Genomic DNA, 17,400 nt, shown 5'->3' with positions numbered 1-17,400 from the left:
AGTAAGGAGGTTGTAATAGAACCATCTAGATATTTGTAATAGAGTTTAGGAGGCTATAAATACCTCTTCATCCTCTCATTTGTAAAAACACAAGAAGTTGAACAAGTAAAGTATAAGAAAGTTTTCTTAAAGAAAGAGTGTTCTACTCAAAGTTCTCTAAATCTTTTTGAGAGTTCTTCCATATTATTCTTCATACTTGGAAGTTTTCTTGTTTCTTTCGGGTTCTCGGGTATTACGATCTTGGGCTAGTGCTAAGCACTATCAAGAGTGGTTTCTTTACACTACAATGGTAAATTAGGTTTACTTTGGTCTGAAGGATGGCTTTCTAGAAGTAGTACAAGTGTTAACTTGTGTGTGCTAGAAGATATCGGAAAGCAGGAATGGTCTGAGCATGTGTATGTATTGCCTGCTTTGTGGGAGGATATTGTTGGGAGTGCCTCGTTAAGCTTTCTTGGAATGACGCAGACAAATGAGATTGTGATGAGGTCGCTAGCCTATCCACCAAGCCCTTTGTACCTATTCTACTTCAATACCGAGAGGAATACTGTCGTTAGAGTTGCAATCAAAGGAATGGATGTGTCTGAGTATGATAGAGTTCACATCTTTTTAGACCATTTAGCGAATGTGAAGCTTTTGTAAGTGTTTAGGTACTTCATTACTTGAGTCTTTGTTTAGCTATATGTTAAGTTTGTTGCTTTATACTCTCTTCTCTTTACAAGCATAGCCATTTTTTAAAAAATGGTGAGTTATATGCTATTCGTCCATAGGTTGGTAAAATGAAAAAGAGAAAGACAACCTCTAAAATAGATCGAGATTGGTTACTAATGCATAACTGGTATAACACCTGCATCTCACTCACAGTAAAATGGTTATCAAATCCATTTATGTATTCTCTCACTAAAAAGAACTGGAACCTGGTCTTTATGATCAGCTTGATTTAGTTCTGTGAATTAATCAGTCTGAATAACGTTCTTGTATATTATATTATTACAGTTTAGAGTATATACTTTAGAAACTAATAATCGTTTGGATTTCATGTCATATTGAGTTAATATGAAACATATTTATTAACGTTTTATTCTTAATTATAAACATATTTCATGTCATACAATACTTAATAGCAATACTGCTACTCTGGAGGAAAAGATAGATGCATGTTTACAGATAACAACATCACCAAGTCTAGCACACTTTCAAGATTTACCAATCTGGATGCTATGGAGGCTTTGGAAGAGTCAAAACTTGCTTATATTTCAACAAAAAAGCATTGCTTGGAGAAATATAATCCAACGAGCGAGGCAGTGGCGGATCTAAAAAAATTTATTATGGAAGGCGAAATTTACAAACTTTACAGATGAAGTACATTTAACCCTAAATTTGAGATTTTATGGGGGAAAATTTATCTAATTTCTTCAAAATTTATTATAAATAGTAAAGAGAAAATTCATAGGGGGAAGATGCCCCACCCTTGTTGGTTGTACATCCGCCACTGAAGCGAGGTCTGATGCTACTGAATGGAAAACGCAAAGCAAAGCACAACAACAGATGTCACCTTTTACAAGTCGACAACAAACGGAGACAACTCAAGAGAAATGGAGTAGACCACAAAACGATTGGATAAAGTGTAATGCTGATTGTTCTTTTCTCAACTCAAATATTCCGAATACAGCAGGATGGATATTACGAGATTGAAATGGAGCGGTGCAGGCCAAGTTTCGGGTACACAAGTTAAAAACGCCTTTGAAAGTGAATTACATGCATTAATCATAGCTATGCAGCATTGTTGGAGCAAAAGGATATACGAAAGTTGTTTTTGAAAATGATTGGCCGAAGATGATCAACATATTGAATCACCATGGGCTTCATTTTGATGGTTATAATTGGATTCGAGACAAACTGGTGGAGACAACAATTTCATAAAATCAAGTTTGTATAGATATCAAGAGAAGGAAACAGAGTTGATGATGCTTTGGCGAAAAATTTACTACCTCCTCTTCAAACATTTGTCCTTCATTATTATGTACTAAATACTAGTTAAAGAAAAAATAACTGTTTGGGCTTTTAAATTACAGTAAAAAACTACAGGACTTTAATTTGAAAGAGTTGTTTTATATGAGAAGATTTTGATTAGTATCTCGTAGTTAATAATTTTGTCACACTTTTGTTTCCAATAAAATCTTCATCTTTTTTGAGCAACTTTTTCCATTAAAATCTCTATTTTCGAAAATCAGATAAAAATTCTGATCTTAAGAGACGGGCCCTAATATGGGCTTGGTCTCAGCCCATTTAATATGACTTTGAGGCCTTACTCTTCCGCGTGGTTTGGTGGAGGAGCAAAGGCGAAGTTTCTCTAGGTTTGTAAACTCAGTGTCTCCGCCATGAAAACACGACGGCGTAACCTCTCCGGGGATCGAAGACCTTAGAGGATGGAAGAGACAACTCATTACCATTTCCAATCGATGTCATCATGGAGATATTCTCGAGGCTGCCGGTGAAGGCAATAGCGATATGTCGGTGCGTTTCGAAGACCTGGTCCTCCGTCCTTCGCCGTCAAGATTTCACGGAGCTGTTCTTGAGTAGGTCACGCACACTCCCCAAGCTGTTGCTCGCCTACAAAAAAGGCGGTGAGTTGTTCTTCTTCTCGGCACCTCAGCCGCAAAATCCGGATGCGAACTCGTCTCCAGTAGTGGGCACTTATCATATGAAGTTGTCCTTTGATGCCTACTTCCGTAATCGTGGGTTTCAAATAAGTGGCGTTGATCAAGGCTTGGTGGGTCTTACAAATCAGTGGTTCCTACAGGGAAGTAAGTAAGTACTCGGCGCCGGTGATCTGCAACCCTAGCACAGGACAATTGTTTGGGTATGATCCTATTGATAAACAAGTCAAGGTATTGTCCTTGTCAGGAGAGCCCAACATGGTGTCTGAGGAGTATCAAATCATGACATTAGGAATGGGGAAGCTGTTTCAGAGAATGATCAACTGTGGCCGCTTTCTCCTTTGTAATCCACATTTCAAAGGGATATGCATCAATGGTGTTTTGTACTATCCATCTCTTGATTTTCCTAGAGGGAGTTATCTGTTAGTTTGTTTTGACGTTAGATCTGAAAAGCTCACCTTTATTAATTTTATCATAATGGTGGGAACTATGATAAACTACAATGGTAAATTAGGTTTTCTTCTGTCTGTGAAATCTGGCTACGTTGATGAAAGCAGTACCAGTGTTAATCTGTGGGTACTTGAGGATATCCACAAGCAGGAATGGTCTGAGCGTACGTTTGTACTGCCCGCTTTGTGGGAGGAGGATATTGTTGAGAGTGCAATGTTAGGCTTTGTTGGAATGACGGGAACAAATGAGATTGTTATGAGGCCACTGAGTCTTCCAGGAAGACCTTTTTACCTAATCTACTTCAATATTGAGAGGAATACTGTCGTTAGAGTTGCAATCCAAGGAATGAATGGTTCTGAGTATGATCATGTTCACATCTTTCTAGACCATGTAGAAAATGTGAAGCTTCTGTAAGTGTTTAGGTACTTTATTACTTGAGACTTTGTTTGGCTATATGTTCTAAGTTAAGTTTGTTGCTGTGTACTCTTTTCTCTTTAGATGGAAAGCTACTTTGTGCTTTGTACTCTCTTCTCTTTAAAGCTACTTTGTGAAACAGGTCAATATTATGATGTTTTGACCAACTATGTTCCTGCCTTTGTCACGCCTCAGTTTAGGGCCATAACGAACGATAACGTTCTTGAAGCTCAAGTAAGTGAATCAGAGTCAAATAAAATGGTTATAAGACCATCCGTATTGAAGTATCACGAGTAAAGTTAACACGATTTTCGAGGCGAAAAAATATTAAAATAATCAGATTTTAATGAATCCGGTTCGTGCAGGTTCGCCGGAGTGATACCGTCTCGTTACTGTTTCGCGGGCCTCATAACACGTGCGGCCCGCGATAGATTCGTTTATATTATTTTTTATTTTTTATTTTTTTTAAGTCAAACGAAAAAAAAAATTAAAATAATAAAAAAAAAACATTGGAAATCGGGAATCATCAGTTCGTTGCTGCTCATGCTCTAAGGTTTTGAGTAGAGATGGATATAACAAAATCATATATATATATATACAATACTAAAAAGCAAATATAAACTATAGGGAGTGTGTCTACGTAGGATAGGAAAATCGACCAATCGGGCTCTCCCAAAATTGTCACGTCATCTCATTTATTTAGAGATGGATATAACAAAATACAATACTAAAAAGCAAATATAAACTATAGGGAGTGTGTCCACGTAGGATAGGAAAATCGACCAATCAGGCTCTCCCGAAGTTGTCATCTCATTTATTTAGAGATGGATATAACAAATATATACTAAAAGCGAGGCCAAACAGGATTAGCCAAGGCGGTAAACCTAGAATGTTAGGGTTCACGTATCTCTGGTTATCTGATAAACCTCTCAGCGAACCAAACTTCGTGACGTTTAAGACCTTCTTGAAACGAACGCGTGCGAATCGAGTAAGCAATCAAAAGCCCTTTTTGAGAGCTGTCTTTCCCTCGCAAACACACCAATCAAACTACAATTAAGGTACAACAACGATGCTTATACAAACTACTGAATAATATGACCATATACACTAAACTCCAATATCTGGAAAAAGGTAACTTCTTAGCGATGCCATCACTATAAATTCTTCACCTAATAATAAACAATAAAAAAGTGTTACAAATTTATAAAATAAAAACTAAAGCTGGAAAGTTAGCAGAACGTATGTTACCACTTCATCACCAGAACAACTTCATCATTCGTCTGTACGCGCTCCTCTTTTTGTTTTTTGATTTCACATGTGTGACATGGTGATCAATCTCAGTTTCTTCTTCTTCCAATATCGGTGCTAAAGACGGTCTCCATTGTGTGAACTCTTCTGAGTAAAGCACCACCGGCGATGGCTGATCAGTCACGGTGGTGGGGGAGGAACAACAACATAGACGGAATAGACAAAAAACCATTTGAAACTATTCCAAGTGTTAATATTGGTAAGAGATTTGGGTTAGTTGTTTTTTAACAACATTTGGGTTTGTTGTTATATACACCCTTATCATATACGAAGGATTACTACTCTTTTTAGGGGTCATTTATTAATGTTTGTTGGTATATTTGAATAGTAACTATATTATTTACTTTTAAAATTAGTGTTGATTTAGAAAGGTAAAAAATCAACATCTTAATTTGATATTTTTAAATAGAAAAAATCAGAAAACTATTTCGCTCAAAATAAAATGAAAATAAAATAATTTACTTGATATATAAAATAAAGAGAAATTTCCTAGGATGGACCTATAAAAAGTTTTTATCACAAATATAGACCATAAAAATAAAAATGACCAAAATAAACTTAAATGTTTTATCAAAAGAAGTAAATATACACTTATACCCCTAGGGTTAATTAATCTAGACATTAGGGTTTAGAGTTAAAGGGTGAGGTTTAGGGTTTAGGGGTTAAGGTTTAGGATTTAGGGTTTGGGGTTCAGAGTAGAGGAGTGGAGTTTTGGAGATAGGATTTCAAATTTTTTAAAATTTCAAAATTTCAAAATAAAAAATACTATTTTGATCATTTTAGTTTTTGAAGTCTATTTTTATGACAAAAAAAAAATAAAAAGAGCTATTTGGGAGAATTGCCCCAAAATAAATGTTTTAAATTAAATATAAGATTTTAACTAACCAAAAAGAACAATTTTTAAAAACATATTTATTTTTTACTAAACAAATCCAAATATTCATCTATGTAAAATTAAAATCAATACAAAACTACAAAAATATAAACTAAAAGAAATAAAAAAATTATCTTAAAAGTTAGATTGATATTTATATTAACTTATTGAAAATTTAATATAAAATATTTTAATTAGAAAAGAACTAAATTATGTCTTTTTATGAGAAGGACTATATGTTATTAAAATATTATACATATAATTTAAAGCTATCAAAAAACAGGCCAAATTAGAATCATAGTTTAATATGTTTAAGAATGTGAAATTCTTATAAAAAATCTATTAAAATAAACTTAAAATATCAATTAAGATTAAACAAAACAACTAACTTGATGTATATGCTAAGTCTTTCAAAAATAAACATAAAAAATATAGGCAATTCTCCTAAATAAATCATTTTCAAGTTTTATCACAAAATTGACCATAAGGAGAAAAACGACTAAAATATTTCATTTAATAGGTAAATTTTTTTTAATACTCTTGATATATATACACAAATAAATAAATTAAAAAAAATTATAGACTATAATTTTCAAATTTAATTTTTTTCAAATTTTTTTTTTTTCAAATTTTCTTTTTGAAATTCGAAATACTTTTTGAAACTATTTTTCAAATTTTTTTTTTTTATTTTATAAAATTTTAAAACTTAATCCCAAATCCTCAACCCTTAAATCTAAACTCTAAGTTTTGGATTAGTTAACTCTAAGGATATAAATGTATATTTACCTCTTTAATGGAACAATTTGCTCATTTTGATCCTTATATATATTCTATATTCATGACAAAAAAAAAAATTAGTGCTACTCTGGGGTATTTTCTAAAAATAATGATAATTGTACATTAAAATAAAATAGATATTTAAAATCAAAACAGTTAACCTAATCAAACTGAAATTTAGCATTTAAAATTTTCTTAGTTATATAGGTATCCGCTTAAAAATAGTATAAGTTTATATTCAATTGCACAAGTTTTTTTTAAAATAATGGTTGATTTTGATCTTTTTTTACTGAGCCAATTCATTATTTGATTACAATAAGTACAAAGTTTTATTATAGATAAATAATGATAAAAGTATTTTAGTTATGTAAGAAACATATTATTAACTAGCCCATTTATCTATTTATTTTTAAACTGCCATTTATCAATAAAATGAATTAATATAGTTATTTACTCATCAACTATTAAAACTTTAATAACACTACTATATTATTTTTTGGAACAACTTTTTTAAGAAAATTAGAATACAAATCTTCATTAATCTATTCAAATAGTTATTTTTGAAATAAACCTAAAGATAGTTATAATCTACAAAAAAATTAGGATAAAGTTATTAATAATAAAACAAAGTACATGGTGATTTTTCATAAGTATTTAATGTAATTCATCAGTAACATTTGTAGGATCCATACATATGAAACTTTATTAAAGTAATTAACAAAACATATACAACTAAAAATAATTTCAAACGAGTTTATCAAAGAAACATATTTCAAGAATTAATCAAATATATGAAAACATAAGAAAGTCCAAAGAGGTTTACCAAATAAATTATTTGAAATTTATAATATTATTTACAAATAATATTGACACTAGAGTATAGTCTCAGCGATAAAAAAAATAATAAATATGAGGTATATTCATTATATATTCGTCAGTGAACTTATATTATCTAAGAAATATTAATCAATCAAATAGAAACAATGAATTTGCGACAAACTTCTAAAAATTAGAAAAATACATGTGAACTAATAAAACATCATAGCTCCTAGATTAATTTATACTCTAACTAGATCAAGTAGAAGATATATCTAATATTTTTGATTTTATATATTTTAATAAATAAAACATTACTTAACATTAGTTTAAAATTCTATATATTTATTTCCTTTTTTCATATACCTAACAAAAAATATATTTAATATTATTATATCCCATCAAAATTGTTTTTATGATCAAAACCTAAATCTAAATATTATAATATTAGATATGCATTTAAACAATTAAATAAAAGTATTTCAAATATATATGTATATATATGCATACAATAAGTATATAATTTTCATACTTTCATTGTAATATTTGGTAAATACAAAGAAAATTCGACATTGTGCATATGGATTAATCCTTTATGTCATTCAAAAAATGATAGATACAAAATTATAATAAAATTATTTATGACAATATAGTATTAGTTAATATGCATTAAACAATCCATTTTTAAAACTATGATTAATATAAGCACTTTTATAAATACACATGCATTTACATATACAAGACAAAATATACCTAAATATTAATTATTTAAAAGTTATAATTTAATAAAAATTAAATAGGAAAAATCTAAAGGGAAATTATGCTTTTACCTCATTTTTGGTACCACTATTCATGTTTCATTCATTAGAGTTCATGTTTAGTTCATTAGAGGGACATTTTAACAAATACATAAAGTATGATGTTTCATTAAAGAGTCGAAAGACCCGTCTACCATTATTTTTTTAATATGTATATAAATATAAATAAATATTTAATTAAAAAGTTATTTTATAGTTAGAATTATGCATTTTAAAATTCTAAACTTCTTATAAAAAAATTTCAATTTTTTTCTGATTTTATTGAATATTTATTTTGAAATTCGAAAATTCTTTTGGTAACTGTTTTAAAAAATTTTATTTTAAATTTTAAGTATTTATTTTTTATTTTAAATTTTAAGTATTTATTTTTGAAAGAAAATCTTACACCCACCCTCCAAAAGCCCACCCCTCAAATCTAAACCGTCTAGATTAGTTAAACTTAGGGATATAAGTATCTATTTACTACTTTAAAATTAAAGGTAAATGTGATTAAAGTAAATATAAAAAATAGTATTAAGAATGTGGTAGTTTAAACAATTTCTTAAAAATATAAAGCATATTTTGTATATGATTTTATAAATAAACCATATACATATTATTTTGAAATTAATGTGAAAAACTTATTATTAAAATAAATTCGCGAGTTGAAAATCTAGTCTATAATATAATAGAACAGTTTTCTCTCCTCTTAAGGTGACGTGGTCACCTGTTTACATTTTCAATAATGGGACCAAGCCCACCACAATACTGCTAATTAACGAATTCAGAGGGTCTTCTGTGTGAAGCTTAAGATGAACCCTAATTTAATTCTTAAGTAGTTCAACCAGCCTCCGTTACATCCACCATCGCTGTTAATAAACATGAGAAGCGATATGTGCACAAGTGTACAGTAAAAAATACGAACCAGAAACTGTTGATCATCTAGATGACATGACTGACCCAATGGAGATGGAGATTTACTTGAGGAACGGAGATGCGGATTTCAGCAACATTGTTTTGGAGCCGATCTCATGGCCTTTGGAGTCTCAACTAACTCCTGAGTGGGTCGAGAGTTTGACAAACCAGTTCCCTTCTACATTGCCGTATTCTGTGTTTGTTTCTCTGGTGGATTGTGCTGCGCAGATTCTTGACAAAGAAGCTAATTGCGTTGGAATCAATTGCTGGGCGAGAGTTCTAGAGTGATTGTGGTTGGAGATCTCCATGGACAATTACATGATCTGCTCAAAATATTTGATCAATCAGGAAGGCCTTCCGAGAACCAATGGTTTGTGTTCAATGGTAATTACATTGGTCGAGCTTCTTGGTTCTCTTAGCTTGGAAGGTACTTATATATAGTCTCTACACTTAATTAGATTCTTTAAGTGTTATGCATTGTTCTAACCTGATTGATAACTACAGATTCTGATGCCTGAGAGGGTATTTCGTGTGACAGATACGGTGAACACAGTCCAGTGCTACATTCCAAGTGTATCGATTGTTTCAAAACGTTACATTTGGCATCTGTGATATCAGATAGTGTCTACACAACTCATGGAGGCCTCTTTCAAAGCTCCTCTCGGGTCCATGAAGATAGCACTTTATTGTTGGGTTCATTAGAGGAACTTGACAAAGTTGACAGGAGACAAGTTGGTGAGAATGATGATGGGAATATGACTCTTAACCATGTTTTATGGTCGTGTCCGTGGATGGCTGGTGGTCTGAGCGAAAGTAATTACAAGGGACTTCTTTGGGGAGCTGATTGCACTGAGAGTTTTCTAAAACAATCGAACTTAAAGGTAAGTGTAAAACTTCTAATGATGTTTTCATTTGTGATTATATAAACTTTAATGTGTTTGTTTTTACCGTCTTTAGATGATCATGAAGGCCCTGATGCAAGATCAGATCGAGAAGACATGGGAAACATGCTATGCGGATACTCAGTAGAATCATGAAGTAGAATCTGGAGAGCTATACAATCTTCAGTGCTTCAAATCTCTCACAGGTCACTTCCTTTAAACAAAGAGAATCCGAATGCAACCTGTTATGCTGTTTTTCTTACTGTCTATATTCACTCCACATCTTCCACATGAATTGTTATTATTACTCTTCTTAACTACTACTCAACATGCATACTTTCTCAACAGGTTCCCTCTTCTGCTGTTTCAGTTTTCATCGCCTGACTACTATAAATATGTGGCTTACAAAAATTGACCGAAAGCAATATTGTTTGGGTTACTCTAGCACTCTTAAGCTTTTTCAGGTTATAACTTTTTTGGTTGTAGTTCGTATTTGTTTCATGTTTCGATTTTATAATTTCTCTGATCATGATGCGTGATTGACGTTTTCTCATCTAATGATAATAAAGCTACAAGCAATTGTGATTAATCTATTTTTTTCTTAAACAGGTTACTGCATTAGATAACAACCTGACCTCCAAGTATTTCAAGTCAGATCCATCACTAAGCTATATAGGAGTACAATATTTTTATCCTTTTTTATTTCAAATATTTAATATACTAACTGACACATGTGATCTGTATTGAATATGCAGAATAAGGTTTTTTGTTCAGGACTTGCGGATTGAACCGTTTTGCGTTACTTAGGTCAGTGCCAGTTCTTGAGTATGAAATCTATAGTCTTTGATGTTTTTTTTGGGACATATTTGAGAAGTTATACAAGCTAAGATAAAGCAAATCCAGGAAATCTGCCGGAGAACACAAGTTTAGTTACTGTGGTTAGGAAAGACTTTTGATCAGTTTGGTATTAAACTATCCCGAGAATGTTCTTCTTGAGGTAAGTACTCCAAAGGACCACTCTGCTAAACCAAAATTTGTATTAACCGAAACTGAGAAAGAAAAACAAACTCATAGACTCTTGTGGGGGAAACTGAAAACAGGTACATAAACACATGGTTTGTGAATAGCAATACTGAGAAAACAAGGCGTGAAGTCGGATAAGCATTCCAAAGGCTCTGAGAATCATGTTTTCGCAAGATTTTGTGCTTCGGCAAATGTGCATACTAAACTAAAGGTGACTTAATCTTATCTAAAGCAAAGACTGTTGATTCCTGAAACATGAGCCAATCTTATTGATTTGTTGATGACAGGTTAATGATGCTCTACAAAACTGTTGAAAAAGAGACGCCGGTAACAATAAGTTTTTGATAGAGCTTCACTAGCTCAAGCCCTTCTCCTCTTCATTACTATATGTTGCATCTTAACATGTTTAATTTCCAGTTAAAACTATCAACTAAATTGAGCACCCAGAACATGGATGCATTCATCAACGGAGAATTGAAACCAAGAGTTTGTTTTGCTAAGGATGAATTGTAATAAAGTTTGAGGAAATATTGTAGACATAAGAAGAGTCAAAAAAAATATATCATAAATGTGAAATTACATGTTTCTGATATTGTGTAATTGAAAATGAAGGAACTCAATTCTATAGAATCATTGATTCTTTTTTTTTGGTCATAGAGAATCAGTGATTCAATGAAATGTAATTACATTTAATATTATATGGTATAAGATCAAATTTCGCAAAAGAAAAACAGAATATCGCTACTTTGGTGCCCACTGATGAACTCCCTAATCAGTGGTGACGATATCTGTGAGTTATTCTGAGAAAAAAATCAAAAGATAAGACTACAAGAACATAAAATTATGCAAATTTGACAGAAATATATATGTGCCATATAAGAAAAAGGAATCGCAAATACTAAGAAACATACAAAATACAAATTTCACACGTGGAGGTACAGTTGAAACGGAATGGAGGCAAATAAGAAATAAATGGAGAATAGTGTTGAACAACAATAGAAATAAAATAGATCAAGTGTTCATGATATTTGATGTTATAACCCTACTTATTTACAATTTTTTTTTTGTTTTTGGTAAAATACTTATTTACAATTAACAATGATGAAGCGTCCATATGAGAGGGATATAAATTTTGAAATCCCATGACACTGGTAAATATCGTAATGTCAAACACATGTAAGATAGCCGAAAGCCAAAAACGTTGACAGCAGATAAGTAATTAGTTTGATGTTTTGAGAGATGAACGGAAATGACACCGAAGGAGATTATGATATAAATTGGGACAAAAAAATAATAATGCATAGAATATAGAATATAGCACGTACTATTATGGATGACAGAGAAGTGAACGCATACTGGGGTGAAAGCCACTAGTTTTTAAAAGAGGATAACTTTTTTTCACCAAAATCTTCATCTTTTCTGAGCAACTCTTTCCATTAAAATCTCTATTTTCGAAAATCAGATTAAAATTCTGGTCTTAAGAGACGGGCCCTAAATATGGGTTTGTTGTGAGCCCGTTTAAGCCGTACTCTTCCATGTGATCACCCGAAGCCGCAGACGTTCGTGCGTTTCGTTTCTCTAGGGTTTTAAAACTCAGTGTCTGCGCCATGAAAACACGGCGTCGTAACCTCTCCGGGGATCGTCTAACCACTACCACCAGACGTAATACCCGATCGAAGACCTCAGAGAATGGAAGAGGAAACTCATTACCATTTCCAATCGATCTCATCATGGAGATATTCTCGAGGCTGCCGGTGAAGTCAATAGCGATATGTCGGTGCGTTTCGAAGACCTGGGCCTCCGTTCTTCGCCGTCAAGATTTCACGGAGCTGTTCTTGAGCAGGTCACGCACACTCCCCAAGCTGTTGCTCGCCTACCAAAAGGACGGTGACTTGTTCTTCTACTCAGCACCTCAGCCGCAAAACCCGGATGAGAATTCGTCTTCAGTAGTGGCCACTTATCATATGAAGTTCTCCTTTGAGGCTGACTTCCTTGGTGATGCGTTTGAAATAAGTGGGCTTGATCAAGGCTTGGTCGGTCTTACAAGTTAGTGGATCGTAAAGGGAAGGAAGTACTCGGCGCCGGTGATATGCAACCCTAGTACCGGACAGCTATTACCATTACCCAGAGTGAAGACGAGGAGAGTTAAGTCAATGAGTTTGTTTGGGTATGATCCTATTGATAAACAGGTCAAGGTACTTTCCATGTCGGGAAGCTATGGAAGTAGCATTCCGGTGGCTGAGGAGTATCAAATCATGACACTGGGAACGGGGAAGCTGTCACAGAGAATGATCGACTGCGGCCGCATACTCCGTTATTATCCACATTTTGAAGGGATATGCATCAATGGTGTTTTGTACTATCTTTCTGTTGATATCTCTACAGCGAGTTATCTGTTAGTTTGTTTTGACGTTAGATCTGAAAAGTTCAGCTTTATTGAAGTCGAGAAATTTCTCTTTGACGGAACTATGGTAAACTACAATGGTAAATTAGGTTTTCTTCTGTCTGGAGAATCTGACTACGTTGATGAAAGCAGTACAAGTGTTAACCTTTGGGTACTAGAAGATACCCACAAGCAGGAATGGTCTGAGCGTACGTTTGTACTGCCCGCTTTGTGGGAGGAGGATATTGTTGAGAGTGCAATGTTAGGCTTTGTTGGAATGACGGGAACAAATGAGATTGTTATGAGGCCACTGAGTCTTCCAGGAAGACCTTTTTACCTAATCTACTTCAATATTGAGAGGAATACTGTCGTTAGAGTTGCAATCCAAGGAATGAATGGTTCTGAGTATGATCATGTTCACATCTTTCTAGACCATGTAGAAAATGTGAAGCTTCTGTAAGTGTTTAGGTACTTTATTACTTGAGACTTTGTTTGGCTATATGTTCTAAGTTAAGTTTGTTGCTGTGTACTCTTTTCTCTTTAGATGGAAAGCTACTTTGTGCTTTGTACTCTCTTCTCTTTAAAGCTACTTTGTGAAACAGGTCAATATTATGATGTTTTGACCAACTATGTTCCTGTCTTTGTCACGCCTCAGTTTAGGGCCATAACGAACGATAACGTTCTTGAAGCTCAAGTAAGTGAATCAGAGTCAAATAAAATGGTTATAAGGTTTTGAGTAGAGATGGATATAACAAAATCATATATATATATATATATATATATATATAATACTAAAAAGCAAATATAAACTATAGGAAGTGTATCCACGTAGGATAGGAAAATCGACCAATCGGGCTCTCCCGAAATTATCACGTCATTCATTTACTTAGAGATGGATATAACAAAAATATACTAAAAGCGAGGCCAAACAGGATTAGCCAAGACGGTAAACCTAGAATGTTAGGGTTCAGGTATCTCGCTTGTCTATGGCCATTTGAAGTTGAGCTGAAGGGACACTCTATTCTCCATGTCGCCTACCATTGCGTTCTCTCCACAAGTAGTGTACAGTTGTCTGAAAAACTGAGCGAATGAGAAAAAGGACAGTCTTGTTCCTTGAACCATCTAGCATAAATCTTAGAATCTTGTTCCATAGATCGTTTGGAAATTTGAGGGTCATGGTGAGAAACGGACTCTCCCAGGCACGACATTCGAGGAGCTGACTCTAGGAGGAAGGCACGCTTTTCTGAGACAGTGACCACTCTATAACCTTCCGGTTTTAGAAAGGTTTTTCAAATCTCAGCAACGGATACCCTAATCTTTTCCCCAAAGTAGCATCCCCCACCCTCCTTTCTACTCACTGAATCGGCAAAGAAGACCAAGATCCAACCGGAGCTGAACCTTCCCTCCATCTCACAGACCATAACCCAAGCAAAGTACCTACCATACACCTCCACCGAGACTGCTACACCGCCATCACCTCCAGCAAACCTGCATAACCAGACAAGTATCTTTAGAGCTCGGAGTCGACAGAGTTAACTCCTCCAGCTCCCCGTCTTCTCCTCTCTTCCTGTCCTCACTAACGACACCATGAACAGACGTTTCACAGCTTCAGAGAAAGGCAAAGCGGTAGCTCTGCCACCAGAAAACTCGGGCTTGAGAAGAATGAGAGCGCCACACCTTGACACTACTGAACTCATCAAAGCAAACTCTCTTACCCTGATAGGACGACTCACAAACCCACAGGAGCAACGCATGGGGGCCCTGATATCCTTGCTTCCAAGGAAGTGGAACATAAGAGGGAGAGCAGTGGGTTCAGACTTAGGACAGAACTGCTTCCAGTTCCGGTTTGAGAACGAAGATGACCTTCAAAGCGTCCTGGCCAACAGGCCGTACCATTTCAACTTCTGGATGGTGATTCTCCAGAAATGGGAGCCAGTCATATCAGCGTCCTTCCCATCTCAGATCCCTTTCTGGATCAGAGTCAAAGGATTACCACTCCACTACTGGCATGATGAAGTCCTCCTCAGCATTGGAAAAGACCTTGGTAGAGTTGAGAAACACGAACTAACGAAGACATCTGCTAGTGTGAAAGTGTTAGTGGATGGACTCAAGGGCCTTACTAAGGAAACTGTAATGGACTTCCACACAGGAGAAGAATGCACACTTACCTTTGAGTATGAACGACTGGAGAACCATTGCTCGATATGCGGGAGTCTGAGTCACCTGCGAAAGCACTGTCAAGAGATGAGCAATGGAGACCACCGCGACCTGGCTGTTAACCCCCGTGAGCTAGAACGACCACATACAGAGATAGCTCAACAAAACAACCGCGGGAGGATGAGGTCCCCCCAAAGAGGAAGCAGACCTACAACAAACAACACAGTAAATGAGCATGAGTTCCATCAGCGCCTAGACAGGCATGGAAGGGTGTTTGGAGATAGAGTGGCTACTAAGCAAACAAGAAACCCACCGCCAGAGAAAACATCCCTTTCAAGGGAATCAAGCTCGAGAGCCCCAATACGTCCTAGAGATCAACGCCAAAGGGACGTGGAAGTTAACTCCCCCAGTATGTGCATCACAGGGACAGATCAGCTACTAGACAGTCGATCCCAAGAACCACATATGCAAGAAGCCATCTCCTACAATGGAGGGAGAAACCTCAACAGGAAGATAGAGGGCGTCTCTACCAGACCGATCAACAGATCACGCTCCCTCCCACTGACCATACACCTGTTAGGGAGAACAACAACACCAAGCAAAACCCTCAGCTCATCCCTTCAGCAGAACAAGTGTTAGAGGAGGTTCAAGAAGCAACAAACCGGTACGTCAACTGCGAGGACCCTGTTGAAAGCGCTGCTAAGAGACAGCGTGTCCTCCAAAGCGAAGCGCGTGGTGAAGTACAAGAAGTGGTTGCAGGAATTGTTGCGGCAGCTTTAGCGCAACAAGCACCACCCCATCAGCCACCTGAAGGCGAGACTAGAATACTGAGCAACCCACCACTCCTCCTTTTGGGACCTGCAGAGACAACAACAGAGAACCAAACAAGAGAGAATGAGAATGTAGGTCCACCTACAAGAACGTCTGGAAGAAAAAGAGGGCGACCGGCAAAATTCAAGGCAACAAACAGCCCAAAACAACTAGGAGGAGTTAGCTCAAAGAAGATGATCTTATCTATGGTACAGAGATCCCCTAGAAGAGCTGCAAGATCGCCAGGGACGGGGTCCCCAAAAGGACAGTCCAAACAACACGCTCCGATTGATACAGCGGGACCATCTACAGCAAAAAACGCACCAAAGATCAAGTTAATCCCGGCCATAAAAAAGAAGAAGGAGGATTTTCAAGAACCTCCACCCCAGGGTCCTTAGTCATAGCGAGTTGGAACTGTTGTGGGTTGGGGAATCCCATAACAATCCAGCGGCTAATGGAGATCCGAAAGAGGAACTCTCCAGATATTGTCTTTCTTATGGAGACAAAAAACCCTGATGAGAAAGTGCTAGAAGACTTGCAAGATCTAAGAATGGATTCCTATCACATTGTGTCACCCCATTCCCCGGGAGGAGGAGGTCTCTATCTAGGCTGGAAGAAGGATATAAACCTCATCGTTCAGTCAAGTTCCCACAACTTCATTGACACCTATATAACCTACAAGGGATCATCTTTTCAAGCAACCTTCACCTATGGGGAACCAGACCACACTAAACGCCAAGCTATCTGGAACCAACTATCTACTCTACACACAGATCCTGAGAGAGCCTGGTTCCTAACGGGCGACTTCAATGAGATAATTGATAACAGCGAAAAGAATGGAGGCCCGGACAGAGCAGAAGGTACCTTTTGCGCCTTCCGTTCGTTCTTGTCAGAGAATGGTCTCTTTGACTTAAAGCATCATGGAAGCTTCCTGTCTTGGAGGGGTCAGAGACACACACACCTTGTCCGTTGCAGACTAGACAGATCAATGAGCAACAGCGAATGGACTGAGCTGTTCCCCTCCTGCAGAAGTCAGTACCTCAGGTTCGAAGGCTCCGACCACAGACCTCTCATCTCCTTCCTGGACACAACACGGAGGAAGGGGAGAAAGATATTCAGATATGACCGACGCTTAAAA

The 17,400-nt window shown here is 35.8% G+C and overlaps 1 protein-coding gene and 1 pseudogene across 1 annotated transcript; both read left to right on the top strand.

Moving 5' to 3' along the window:
- Nucleotides 1-2,398: 2,398 nt before the first annotated feature.
- Nucleotides 2,399-3,691, top strand: LOC106399451 (putative F-box protein At2g19630; the record flags this gene model as incomplete). The annotated part of the gene is given in 2 exon segments (XM_048756035.1): nt 2,399-2,802; nt 2,804-3,691. Coding segments are annotated over 2 exon segments (1,122 nt in total), but the record flags the coding sequence as incomplete, so codon positions are not given.
- Nucleotides 3,692-12,304: 8,613 nt separating this feature from the next.
- Nucleotides 12,305-13,925, top strand: LOC106399852 (annotated as a pseudogene).
- The last annotated feature ends 3,475 nt before the right edge of the window (nt 13,926-17,400 follow it).

This window comes from Brassica napus, chromosome C4 (genome assembly GCF_020379485.1).
Source record: "Brassica napus cultivar Da-Ae chromosome C4, Da-Ae, whole genome shotgun sequence".
Taxonomy (NCBI): Eukaryota; Viridiplantae; Streptophyta; class Magnoliopsida; order Brassicales; family Brassicaceae; genus Brassica; species Brassica napus.
The sequence above is the reverse complement of the archived record's forward strand: the minus strand, read 5'-3'. Positions and strand labels throughout refer to the sequence as shown.